Below are 13,936 nucleotides of genomic sequence, written 5' to 3'. Positions count from 1 at the left end.
GCATAGCGAACCAAACACTCATCTTCACAGTCTCACAGAGATGAGAGCGTTTCCTCAACAACAGGGATCATTCAGTGGGTTAGGTGTTGCTGCAAAACTGGAAGAAGGTGACTGCAAAAGGTATGGTTCCGGCTTATGTATCCATGCAAACACGTAAACGGCCTTTTCTGAACTTTCTTTCAGCTGTTCTTGAAATGAAAACAAAAATGGAAGAATATATTTATATATATATATATATAAGTCAGATGCAGTAAAACTGATGGCAACAGAGAATCTAAAGTAAAGTAAGCGGATCTCAGAAGTTATAGTATAATCTGCCGTCAACAATGTAATCCTCCTCTGCATCTCAAAGAAGGAAGAGCAGCACAGATAGCTGGTTTATACATTACACATCTTCGAAAATCTTGACAAGTGAAGGAAAGGCAAACATTCATGCTCTGGCAGCAATAAAAGGTGGCTGAAAGGCTGGAATGGACAAACAATGTGTTACCCGGTCCCCCTGTTAATACGTCACCCGCCTTAAGCCTCACCAGAGAGGGAGGGAGGGAGGGAGGGAGGGAAAGGGGAGCAGAGACGAATGAGAAGGAAACGGGTGAAGGGGAGGGGGCGGGGGGCAGAACAGCAGAACGTACTGGGGGAGTGAAAAGAACGAAAAAGCACCAACAAAATAAGTCCCAGTATCATTATACTTCATGTGACGGCGGCGTGTTGCGGCGGACTCTGCGATGCTGAGGGAAAGCAAACCAGAGGTGGAGGAGGCCAGCAGGAGTCGTGCCAGCCTCAGCCGCGCTGTGTGGGACGCTCTGCTGTTGTGCACTGGGGACATGGAGCACTTGGATGACTACGTGCAGGGTAGGAAGACTCCACACTGCCACGTCCTGAAAGTCTTTTCTTGTGTCTAGTCTTGAAATAGAAAATGGGTAATTTTTCCTTCTTTCCATAATATGATTGATGACACACATTTGTGAAAGTTCTCAAACACTGGACGTGGGTCAATCTGCTGTAAGCCCAGCAGTGAAGGCTGTTGGGTGTAACATATAAACATCCTTGAACTCCCCTCGGGATTCTCTGACAGAAGCCCTGAATTGGCACTAAGAAATCTGCCTGAATGAAAGTTTTGTGCTGCAGTTTACCTTTTTACTTTGACCTTTTATTTGAAAAAAAAACCAAACAACCAATAAATATTGATAGTCTCAGTAGGTTTTGAACAAATTGCCGTTCAGTGTTGTTGTCAGAGACTGTGTGTTCTCCCTGTCCTCAGACAAGTCATTTGTGCTGCAGCTGGCGGTGTGGGGCCTGAGAGGGGTGGCCCGGGTGACCCTAGCCAACAACCCGCTGACTGGCGCTCTCATCCTGGCTGCACTGTACTGGGCTTCCCCCTGGCAGGGCCTGCTGGGAACTCTGGGCGCCTTGGCCTCAACGCTAACAGCTGTTATCATGGGACAAGACAGGTGGCGGCCCATGAACAGCTACACAGAAATAATACCTGACTGAAGCAGATTCGGTCTGCTGAGTCAGTATTAAATCTCTTCTCGAAACATACTTTTATTTGATTTCTTTTGAACTGTATTTTTAAGGTTCCTATATTCCATTTGTTTTTAACATGTTCTCTTTTAAACCTAATGATTTGACTGTGCCTTTCTGAAGCACTTTGTAATCTTAACTTTGAAGTGCTCCAAAGATAAAGATTGTACAACATAAGCTCAGAATTACACATAGTTAATGACCATTAATAGCCTGTTGCTAAGAAGCACACCCTACAACACAAGTCTATTAGTTACAACTAAAGTTGATTGTGGCCTCTACTTTAGATGAATGAGAATTAAAGCTTCATGACGCATACCCCTGTGTGCACCCGCTCTCACCAACAAGCAATTTCTTATTCCTTATTCCCTGACAAGTTGAATATCTTTAGTGTGTCTCTGGGGCCTTTTCTCATTAAAACTGAACTGTTGCTTTCACAGGGGCCCATAACAAGCTATGATAGTTTCAGAAAGGAAATAAAAAAAATCTGTGTGTGTGTGTGTGTGTGTGTGTGTGTGTGTGTGTGTGTGTGTGTGTGTGTGTGTGTGTGTGTGTGTAGTGCTGAGGTGTCAGGAGGTCACCATGGTTGTAACGGCATGTTGGTGTCTCTGCTGATGGGAGTGTTTAGCTCGGCTGGAGACTGGTACTGGCGCCTGCTGCTTCCCGTCTGCCTCGGATCGGCTACCTGGTACACACACAAACACACACACACACACACACACACACACACACACACACACACACTCACACATTTCAACATATACCTGTGTTCATACATTCAAATAAGAGTCATAGATACTTTACAGCTACTGAGTTTAGTTGCGCAGAAACATCTTGAGGCGGCTTGACATGTGACTCCTGCTCGCATTAATGGAGGATATGAAGTGTTTTTCTGACTCTGCTTCACCCCTCCATATTTGTCTGCTCTTCTGTTTAGCCTGTTCTCCTGAGAGTCCTACAGACTGGGTAGTCACACACTTTGCAAAGGCATGTGGACGTTTTTAACATTTCAGGTTGAAGCATCATTACCTTCCTTTTTGTCAGACGTGAGGGTCAATGGCACAGCTAGTATCCCATTGAGCAAGTGTGAAGCAAATAAGGAACACACACGTGCTTACATACAGTGACTCAATGCCGTGTCTTTACCGTTTGCCTTTTTTTTACTTATACTGTAGCACAACAGTCATGGCAGGTCCTACAACTTCATCAAACTAAATGATCAAGTAGTCAATTTTACTAAGTAAATGACTTGAGCTGTGGCCCTTCAGGGCTCCAGATGGCGTTTTAAACAGTCGCCAACGTGACTCACTTTTTGATTTTGCGTCCTGTTTTTTTCTGCCAGTCGCCAATGGCGACCATCCAGACGCAATTATACAGTACATAGAAATAAATGATTAAAATAGAAATTGCCATATGTTTTGTTTGTGTTAAACTCCCGTCTCCTCCTGCATCTACCTGTCCCGCCTGAACGGCTTTGCTTCCGGTTTCACATACATTACGGTCGATCTGTAACGTTTCCAGCATGAACTCAGAGGAAGACAGAGGAGGAGAACGAAGGAAGCGGTTAGGAAACTGCAGCAAATAGAAAAAATAAGGCACCGCGATAAAAACTCCTGATCATGCAGCAGCACAAACAGCAGCCGCTCTTATGTTGGCTTCGCCACTGAAATCACATTTCATTTTACAACTTTGAAGTTGTATCATATGTGTTTTATTTAGGTTATTTCGATGTCATTTTGATCGACGGAGTTTTAATTTACAAGTTAAATGTAGCTGACCACATAGTTACCACATAACGTTGGCAATAAAAAGAAATGCGTAAACGAAAAGTGCAAGAATCAATAAGGTACATAAACATTTGTCAAATGGGCAAAAACAGCTTCAAGTGCAAATTTGAGGTTGGATTTTTTTTTTTTCATTTATGTATTTATAATAACATGATTGAAGCATATTTGTCATGGCACATACTGTGCAAAGAATACATTGTGCGCACTATGGGATGCAGGGCAGACGAAGGCAGGCAGTACAGAGGGGAAAAGAAAAGGTAAGGGAGACATTGTACTCTGACATCGATACATTTTGCCTCCTGAAAATTTCATTTGGCTTTTGTAGCCAATGGCTCCTAGACTTTGTCTGGAGCCCTACCCTTTCAAAAAGGCATTTCAACACGACAAAGATGGTTCATGTATTTGTTTTTCTGAATTTCTGCCACTAGAGTAAATCTTTTATTAGGTTTAGCCACAGAAACTGCATGATGTAGGTGAGGGAATGATTGCCATAATGATTTGATTGAAAACAAGATTAACTGTTGGTCAGAAGTGGGATGAAAATCATACATGTAAAGCATTTTTATGACAAATAACAAGTTTGGATCTCCAGAGGTTAAACGCTGTGATTTATTTATAGTATAGTTTTTCTCTTCAAATTAAAAAAAAATGAACACACTAATAACACTGAACGATATGAATAATACAATTGAACAAGAAACAATAAGAATCCCTCTCTCCTCTGAATGAACCAAAAGACACTTTTGCTCATGCAACACTTTTGTGTTAGAATATTTTATGTTAGGACCCCGTAGACACATTTCAAGACCATAACCAGTCCATCCATTCTTTTCTCCCCCTTTCGTCAGTGTCTTTGTGTCCAGTGGTCTCTCCTCTGTGTTGGCCCGCTGGGACTTGCCTGTCTCTGTGTTTCCCTTCAACATCATCATCATCCTCTACCTCCTTTGTGTGGGCCCAGACAATCTCGACTTTCCGCACCAGCCAGCTTTGCCACCAGGGGCGCTGGCGCCTAATAGCACCAAAGTCGTTGCAGTAGAGGTAAGAGAGCCTCTGAACAGTCAGTTACCTCCCCCAAGGAGGTTTGGTGATGTTTCGGTCTGTCTGTCTGTCTGTTTGTTTGTTAGCAGGATTACTCAAAAAGTAAAGGATGTGTTTGAATAAACATTTTATCAAAGATGGGTGTCTATATTTTGGGAGGGATCCGGATATTGTATATACATTTAATTCACTATACCTATATTCCAATCCAATATATGTGATGTATGTGGTGGTCAAATCATATGATCGCTTCATAAATGTGGTCATGTTCCCAACCTGAGAGACAAAAGTGGAAATGGGACAAACAAAGAAAAAAGACGGGTTTTATCAGATCAATATACTCATTTTGTTTTGTTGGGAGTTGCTTTAGGATGGAGTTTGTGGTGCTGTTGAACTCCTGCGTTAAACAGAGAGATTTAAAAGATTAAACTTTTAGACATGAATAATTCCCTGATTCAAAGTGAACCTGGGGTGTTGAACCTTGCCCAGAATTTCATAATAATAGTTGTGGCCGTTGGGTCCAGTGCAGCTCGAGGCCAACCAGATTGGATGGCTTCTTAAAATGCCTTATACCTTCCACACGTACTGACAGTTTAATGGTGCCAGGAGTCTGGTGTCAATATTAAGAAGCTGAAATATGCTGCCAAGGGCAGATGATGTCTATTTTTTATGAATTCACGATTTGCTAGTCCATTGGTCAGATTTTCAGCGTGCAATGGTGCAGAATTTTCACCAAAACCCAGTACACAGTACGACCCAATTTGCACTTAATATAATCTATGAAATTGTCTTATTGTTTTGCAGATTGCCCACTGCAGCAAAATATTTAAGATGGGGAGAAAGCAGAGGGGAAGGGGGAGTCTTAATATTTTCTTCTGTGAGTTTAACAGTTTTCTATTTATTTTATTCTACATAATAAAGTGATTGGATTGATCTGTTTATAAAAACTGCTTAGGCAACCGCGACACTTTATATTCTAACATTTTACATCCTGTTCACCAGGATGCCACACCTTTAAATCTCACCAGCATCTTGGGTTTTGGAATTTGATAACTGATGGCTTCAACGGCAAAAAAAACATTTTTTCAAATCATGTCTGTAAATTATTTTGTGGTGATTCTGCAGAAAGATGTTTGCACTGCGTCTCTTTTATCATAGATAGTTTGCCAAGTGCACTCAAGTACTGGGTATATAATGACGCAAGAATACAAACAGACAAAAACCAATCAGGCTCAAGGCCTGACTTGTCGTCTGTGCAGCTGCCATTTTGCAGCTCAGTCTCCAGGGTGAAGAAGCAAGTGATAGGAGCACAGTATGTACAAGATCAGCCAGCTATGACTCACCAGTAACTAAGCAACAGTCTCTGTTGGAGCTCCTGTTATGAAATTATAATCAGCTCATACTGTTTTAATTAACAATCATTCTGATGATTGAAACTCATTGCGGAGGAGCATCTATTGCTTTCGAGATGCCGTGTTCATTATGTTTTGTTTGTGATGGACACGGTAGCTCAGGTTCAGTGTCAGGCAGCTTTACAGGAAGCATGAGTTGAATCGGTATTTTTGCAGTCAGCTGTAACCTTTGTAAAACAAGGGAATAAAAAACAGCAAACAATAGCAATACGACCTTGGGGCCTAATTTCCTGTGCAGATGATTGGAACGCAAGCTGTCGCAGAGTGCACTTTGTTAAGAAAGTAGTTTTCCTTCACCTGTGAAATGCACTTGCCTTGAACTGCTTCTCACGAGATTTTGAGAAAGGAATCCAGACTCCCACCACCTGCTGCATTCGGCTAGGATCTCTGAGAGCCAGCTAGCATTTGAGTGCTCATTTTATTCTTCATGCCTTTGTTTAAAAATGGAAAAGCTCTATGTGACGAGTGTTCCGAAAAATTCCTTGTTAGCTTTTGTGTTCATGTATTGGCAACTTAGTTTCTATCAGCGTGACAAATTGTACCAACAACATTGTATTATTTCCATTACATGACACAAATTAAAGCTACATCAATGAATATTTTCAAATGAATGGCTCAGATAAATATGTGTATTGTGGAAGAGCTCATTCATAGTAGAGAGATATTACCCCAACTCTGTAATTCCCTTCAGGCCAACAGAGTTAAAAGGCAAGTGGATGTTGGACTTGCTAATGTTTCTCTGTCAGCTGGATGTGGAAATGTAAATAATTTTGTCAACATTGTCACCTCAACACACTGCTCCCAAGTGACCAACCAAATCAAGCATATTCTTTATGCATATAAGGAAAACAAACTGCCTTCTTGTGCTACATAGCTTCCCCCTAAAATGACCCTTTCCATGGAACTGTTTAGGTTATCTACTTACTCCCATTTTCTATCAGACTGTGTCTTGACCTTGACCTTGGTGTTGACCTTTCAAGGAACAAAATGAATAAAACATTAGAGCCATACATTCTGCTTAGTGGAGGCATCCACTGTTTATTTCATATTCCCTATTTACATTTCTATGTGTTTATTTTTGGATTTGGTAGTCCAGGCTGTATCTAATTACTAGCTACGTGGGTGGGAGCTACACGACCACATCTGAGGTGTCCCAGTGGTGTTTGATACATTCCACCTAACCACCATGCACCTAGTTTAGTTCCACCCAGGAACCAGTGCTGCTTCAAAGCTGAACGTATTCGTATATTTCTGATCGGCTGTGAAGTTTTTTAAAACTAGATTATCTACGCTGCCTAAACCCTCTCAGCGCAGTTAGGTGTCCTGAATATAGAGCTAATATTTACACTCTTCTCTGGCATCACGCCCTGTGGCATAGTATATCCGTAATGCTAAATAATTGCTTTCCACAAGTTTCAGCTCCCTCATCTCATTCTCTGTCCTATTTGTTTCTCTATTTCTGAGTCTCTCCCTCGTTTCCCTCCATCTGTCTGTCTCTAGCCTTCTTAATAATGCCTCCCGTTATAAATTTTTCCTTTGGTTTGTTATTTGCGAGATTTGAAACCTCTAAATCCTTCTTTTCATCTCTCTGATTCCCCTCTCCCCAGTCTCAATCCATCTCTCTTCTGTGCAAATCTCCTTTCTCCTTCACCCACTTTCTCCATCTTCCTCCATTACTCTGCCTTTTTGTCCATCTTTCTTCTCCTTCCTCATAGTTCAGTTTATAGTAAACAATTTTATTAGCACATTTTCAAAGGCATCATCAAAGATTTAAGTTAGTCCTTGTGAAACAATCTCACCGTCTCATTCTTCTCTTTCTCTTATTCTTTCTTTTAATGTCTTTCTTTTTCCACTTTTAAACCCATGTTCTTCTTTTTATCTCCTCCTTCCTCTTCCTCCACCCATCTTATTTTCCTCCTCCTTTCCTCCTGTCGTCTTTTCTATGGTTCTCTCTAGAGATGGGGATGACGTCAGTCCTATTTATATTTAATGTCTTCAGTGTTCCCTCTGCTGAGGATGGTGCTCTGGCTGCACTACCACATCACTCCCTTCACGGAAACAGAGTCACATGCACATGCACAAAGTGTGGCAGCGAAATCCGTGAACAACATCAATGACACAAATATGTTATAGTCATTGCGTCATTTTGAAATACAACAATACAGGACCCTATTTCTCTGAGATAGAGAATTTAGAACATAGATGTGATGCTAACCACCTCATTTTAGTGTTTATTAACAAATGAATACTAGTATGTGGTTGAGTTGTTACATGTCTTCACACTGTACGTAAAATGTAAGATGACATTTGTTAAATGCAGCCACACTAGGCTGTGGAAAATTTCCCAAAGGGAATATTTTCTTGTATCGCGTATGCAATATGCCTCATCATATTGTAAACAACTCCCCCGCCGTCTTCCAACTCCTGCTTTTTGACAATGCAGGTGATGCGTGGCATCCCTCTTGGTGTGGGTCAGATCTTTGCGTGTGCGGCGCTCGGGCCGTCCCTCCTCATCCTGGGAGCTGTTGCGCTCTACTCCCCGCTGCTGGCTGCCCATGCTCTGCTGGGATCAGCAGTTGGCTCGCTGGCTGGTGAGTCTCATTCTCTGTGCCTTTGTGCATCTGTGTGGGAGGAGTGTATGTTAGTGCAGTGGGGAATGTTACTGGATTTGCTATTGGATCATACATGGTAATGTAGTACACGCCAACACCTGGGTACATTTGAGTATTATCACACTGAGATTTTATCTAGTGTCTAATTATATCACACGTTTTTACTGCCAGAATTGCTCTGTATAACACTCATTACTTAAATGAGAAAGTGTATGAAAACAGTGACTGGTATACAATATCTTGTGTGGCTCTGGAGGGGCGTGAGTGTGAAGTGACAGACGTTGAAAGGCGTTGCTTTCACCATGCAGAAAAGAAAGATGGTTTTGGTTGCATAACGATCCAGGATCTTTAGCGCTTGCTTTCATAGCTGCACATGTCATTTTACATGTGCCAGTAGCATAATGCAGTGTCATAAACTCTTGTAAACAACATTCAAATTACAGTGTTTTTTATCAAGGTTAAAACCGGGGTAAGGGTTTATGAATACCAATGGCGATAACACAAAAATGTCAGCATCGCATATAATTATGAAAATGAAATCCTGTGGGCAGCTGCTCAGCTCCAAAAGACACACAACAATTGGCCAAGATGCTGCTAGCCACTGGCAGATAGAAACACAGGCCTGTGGCTATGTACACCTACTACATCTGCCTCTGTGTGACTATTAGGGGGGAGGGGGAGACTGCTGCTACACGTACTATACAGCCTCCCAAAAAATTGTTTTGTGTCTGTGTATAGCTGAGTCATACCGTACAAAAATGGAGGGGTGGGAGTGAGCTTGTACATGTACACACTTGCACAAAATCTTGGACCAATGCTAACAGAGGCAGACACACACACACACACACACTTCTGCTACAATAATGAAAAAAATGAGTGACAAAATGATCAAAGAAATGTGGTTTTAATGAGTTTGTGTAGGCAACAGAGCCGAAAGGAAACATCCTGCTGTCGCATGGCAACTAAATATATTAGAGGAAAGATACCAAATAGGGTTTCCATTGCTGCTACTTGTGCATTCTCTCCTCTCCTTCACCCCCTCCTCCACCCCTTCCTCGTGCAATCCTGTTTTTTCCATCTTCTTACCCACAGTTCAATTAAGAACGTAAGGAGATATTAATAGCCTACATTGAGCTTGACAAGGTCTGCCATCCATTTTTATTTCAACACCAGGGTTCCACCAAGAGCAATCCTCTTGAAATGTAACTTTTATCCTTTTTTATTTTAAGTACGGATGCCAGCGCATCAAACTAAGAGTTCAGGTGTAAATTATAAGATCTCTGAAGAATAATGTCAATATTCTGTATTATTTTTTTTAATTATTATTTATACTGTCAACAGATTCGATAAAAAGATCAAAACACGTGATGAATTGAACCTATACAATGTCTGATGAAGTTTATTCTTCTGTGCATTAAACGTTGCCCAGAAATGACTAAAATCACATGAAAAATTCCCATTTTTCCACTGTTGACATGGTCAGTCACTATGATGGACAACCAAATTATTGTTGACAATCATGTAAATTGTCTCGCTGTATAACCAATGGTGTTGTGCATTGACTTCCACACACAGGTGAACTTCATTGACTGACAAAGAGCCTGAGCTCTGCACTGCTCATTCACAGCATCCCCGTCACAGACCCACTCTCTCTCGACCCCTCTCTACGCACACGACTTACACACTTGGCTATCCATAAAAGCAGCTGCACTACTTACATCGATCTCAGACCTGAGAAGTTGAGTTCTGCTCACGTTTTACCGCACGGAGGGCAGGCAAAGCGAAGCAACGGAACCACAATGCAGTTTAGCAACGCACGACGTCAACCCATTCAAAGTGAATGAGCAGCGTTTCCATTGAAGCCTCCTGTAGAATCTTTTGTGACCGATGACTCAAGAAAGGAACAACAAGTTTGACTCTTCGTTAATGGCTGGATTTATTCATCCCGCGACAAATAGCCCAAGAATACAGGCAAAGCGAGCAATGCAGAAGGAGATCTGTGCTCTGTCCGTCCTTCGTTCAGCCCACCATTATAAAGGGCGGTATATATTCTACGCCCTTGGGCGGGTTTTGCCGTCCAAGGGCCTTGTCCTGCCCCCACCTGTCTAATCGGCAACTCTGAGCTCCTGGTCAGTCAAAAAAGGGCCTTATCTGTCCCGCGTCTTCTCAACTTCTTTCCAAGATGTGGTCAGTGTTATTACTCCACATTCCAAAGATTTATCTGTTACATAGGCATTGACCCCCAGAGTCCAAGATGTGTCCATTCCCTAAGGCCACTGTGATACCACAACACATATGGAATAAACATTTGTCCCTCACTCACAGACAGGGACATTACTACATCAACATTTCATACCCATACCTCCAATGTGTGTTTGTGTGTATGAGTCCCATGTTACAGAGACGACTTTGCCATGTATTCTGGTGAACCGGTTGCCCTGAATAAATGTTAATGCACTAACACACCCACGCACAGCGAGTGTGAAATAACGCTACAAAGTCATATTCAAAACTTAATAGTCTGACAGAGAACAAGAGGGGAGGAGAAGGATCAGTGTCATGAGACAAAGAAGAAAAGTTTCAGATGGAGAGAAGAAGTATAAAGAGCTGAGGAGGAAATATAGAGGGCGACGTTAACTGAACGAAAGTAGCACCTGAGAGAAAAGTAACAAAGAGAAAGAAGCTAGTGAATGCTACACAGATGAAAAGAGGAGTCGCAAAATAGTCAGGAGATCTTAAAATGTGTGGGTGTCTGTGTATTGAGACGACACCATGTTCTTAAAAACTTCCGACAAGAAGTCCTGCCCCCGGCTCTGTCTTTCATCTCCTCTCCCCCCCCCCCCCCCCCCCCCATGAAAAGCCCTTTGTATTTTCTTTCTTGTTCTCTCGCCTTTAATCCTTTCATTTTATCATCCTTCAAAAACTCATCATCATTCTTTTCACTTTCATCAGTCTCCCCGGTGCTTCTCCGTCAGTGCCGCTGAAATGCTGAATATGAAAAGTATGAATGAGAACATTCATACATTTATTCATTAGCGTGAGCATTAACTGACACGTCATTTTCATCATATCATCAGCAAATTTAATGTGATAATCGTCACCATCAATTTCCAACCACTAGGCCGCTGTTGCCATCATTGTTTTTCTTCACCATGAGCATTAGTCTCCCGTGTCATTATTGTCCTCGCCGTCTCATTCCTCCCCGAGGTGCCAGATGGGTTTAGAGACGCGTGGGTCCCTGACAGAAGGCAGGGGAAACCACTGTAGCTGTCTTTGAATAATCAGCTCCATCACCTGAACGCCTATAGTTTGTCTCTGAGAAGGAACAAGAATGAAGGGGAGATAGAGCGCAGCAGCACGAATCAGATTTAGAGCTGTCACTCAAACCTTTGTGGTGAAAACTGTTCCCATGGGCTGCATGTAGGCCAGAGCCTCTGCCTTCTGCTGCGTTCAGGTTGCAGGAGAATAATCGTAGAAACTGTTCAATGTGGGATGAAAAACCTGGGGGTGAGCCACAGTTTTACCCCCAGTTTGTCAAGTCAACTGGGTTTCAATGTACAACTCAAGGTTTTGTTAGGACAGTTATTTTCAAAAATGTACACTAAAAGTCTTTAGTTCGACCTGTGGGTGTTACATATGAGACTTCAAGAAGAGCTTATGTCTATTGTGGGTATGAAATGTTTATGCAGTGGTGTCCCTGCCTCTGAGTAAGGGAGAAATGTTTTTATCCCGTATGTTTTGTGGCACCACAATGACCTCGGGAACAGATCTTGGACCAGTGACCTACGTGTGGCTGTCGGGATGCCGTTCAAAATATTTGGTCAATCTGTCCATGACTTTGGCCCAAACTGAAATATCTATCGACTTGATTTTTTATACATTTTTGTTGTTTTAGTTATTCATGGTCCATAAAGGATGGATCTTACTGGCCTTAGTGATCCGCGTACATTTCCTCTAGCGCCACCGCGACGTTGTCCTCTGTGAAATGTCTCTAACTATTGGGTAAATTAAGTTGAACTAAAGTTCAGAACCTCAGAACAATTATTTTGGAAATATGAGAGTTCCTTAAGAACTAAATGAACCTAACATTAGTAGGATAACTGTTTTGCACACTTGATTAAAACCATTAGAAGCATTCACAAATAAATAGCTATAGAAATGTTGGCGTTAATACACACACAAAACAGGACTTTAATTACCAACTAATAACACTGGAAAAGATATAACGTTTGGCTCATTTCAGTTGTTCATTCCAACCTGTGACACTGTCCTCTGTTTAGTCTGCGGCCAGTCATTGTTGTGGGAGAGGAGCTATTGAGTTGACATGAGCTCTCTGACTCATTCTATCAGCATAAACTACACCCTACTGGTAGTGACACACACACACACTCACACACACACACACACACACACACACATACACCTGTACAGAAAATGGTTAAAAACAACAACAACAGTTGTGTGTGTTTTGGGGCCTCCCTCCCATATTGCCTTTTGTCTTCAATGACACCTTTATGTGAAGAGGTGTCAAGGAGACCAGAGGGGTGCGTTGAAGAAGAGAGGATGCAAATAATGGAACAAGGGAAGTACTGTGCGGTTGAAACAAAGGTGGAAGATAATGAAGTGTGGAAGGAGGAAGAGACGAGTGCAGAGGGAGCCAGAGGGGGTGGCTGTGAGAGAGGACAAATAAAAAGCGACTGGATGGCAGAGTTGCCCACACAGAGGGAGGAGGAGGAGGAGGCGGCAGCAGCACTGGGGTGTGGTCAGTCTGCCTCAGGACCAGACTTCTTATCTGCAGCCCACATTGCCTGGTAATGAGGAAATCAATCACAGCACAGCCTGAGGATAAGGTAACTTACAGGAGAGCTTCTGGAATTTACAGCTAATGCAGATGTAAATCCTGCGGTGTTAACACAATGGATGATGCGGGGGGGGGGGGGGGGCAGTGTGAAGGGAGTTCTTCTGTAAAATAATCTCAAAATTATGATATAAGACAGTCAGCAAAGTGGAGGTGACAATGCACACAGGTTAGGGAGAAAGGACAATTCCTTCCAATACACCCATTTCCACATTTAGCTGTCTGCATGTGTGTGTGTGTGTGTGTGTGTGTGTGTGTGTGTGTGTGTGTAAATATTACAGTATATAGGGAGAGCAGATGGGGAGATAGAGGGTCACTCTGCACTGCAGTCAGGCACCGTTCAGTAATTTTTTATGATATTACTCTTAGTCAAGAAGATAAAAATACCCAATTTCTGTTACAAGTTTCATGCTCCACAAACAAAAGTATGATCAGCGAAACGGCCAGTAAGCAGGTTTGAAGCCTGTTCCCCTCCACAGCTAAAGTGGCAATATATTATTAACCCAAGTGGGGCAAAAGGACTGATGCAGACACACACACACCGATGCAGGTTTTTCCCTTGCGACTTAGTGTGCAGTAAATGCAAAAAAATTGTCACAGAGTGACATTGCGGACTGAAGCCGTACCTGAAGTCACCAGTGTCCAGCTGAATGCAATTCAACTCTGCAATGCACCCCATCTTTGTGAAGTGTGCAGCGGGTGTTG

At 42.4% G+C, this 13,936-nt stretch overlaps 1 protein-coding gene across 5 annotated transcripts in view; it reads left to right on the top strand.

The window, feature by feature from the left end:
* The first annotated feature begins 640 nt into the window (after positions 1-640).
* Positions 641-13,936, top strand: part of si:dkey-183c6.7 (urea transporter 2) — a 19,015-nt gene continuing 5,719 nt past the window's right edge. For 4 of the 5 annotated variants that reach the window (XR_004790176.2, XM_035625754.2, XM_035625753.2 and 1 more), the window contains exons 1-5: positions 641-852; positions 1,262-1,451; positions 2,084-2,212; positions 4,160-4,349; positions 8,205-8,352. Coding sequence is in view for 4 of the 5 variants with exons in the window: in XM_035625754.2 (XP_035481647.1) it covers positions 726-852; positions 1,262-1,451; positions 2,084-2,212; positions 4,160-4,349; positions 8,205-8,352 (784 nt within the window). In the remaining variant the exon portion in view is untranslated. The remainder of the gene's footprint in view (positions 853-1,261; positions 1,452-2,083; positions 2,213-4,159; positions 4,350-8,204; positions 8,353-13,936) is intronic. The other variant, XM_035625755.2, reaches the window with a different exon arrangement.

This window comes from Scophthalmus maximus, chromosome 2, assembly GCF_022379125.1.
Source record: "Scophthalmus maximus strain ysfricsl-2021 chromosome 2, ASM2237912v1, whole genome shotgun sequence".
NCBI lineage: Eukaryota > Metazoa > Chordata > Actinopteri > Pleuronectiformes > Scophthalmidae > Scophthalmus > Scophthalmus maximus.
The sequence above is the reverse complement of the archived record's forward strand: the minus strand, read 5'-3'. Positions and strand labels throughout refer to the sequence as shown.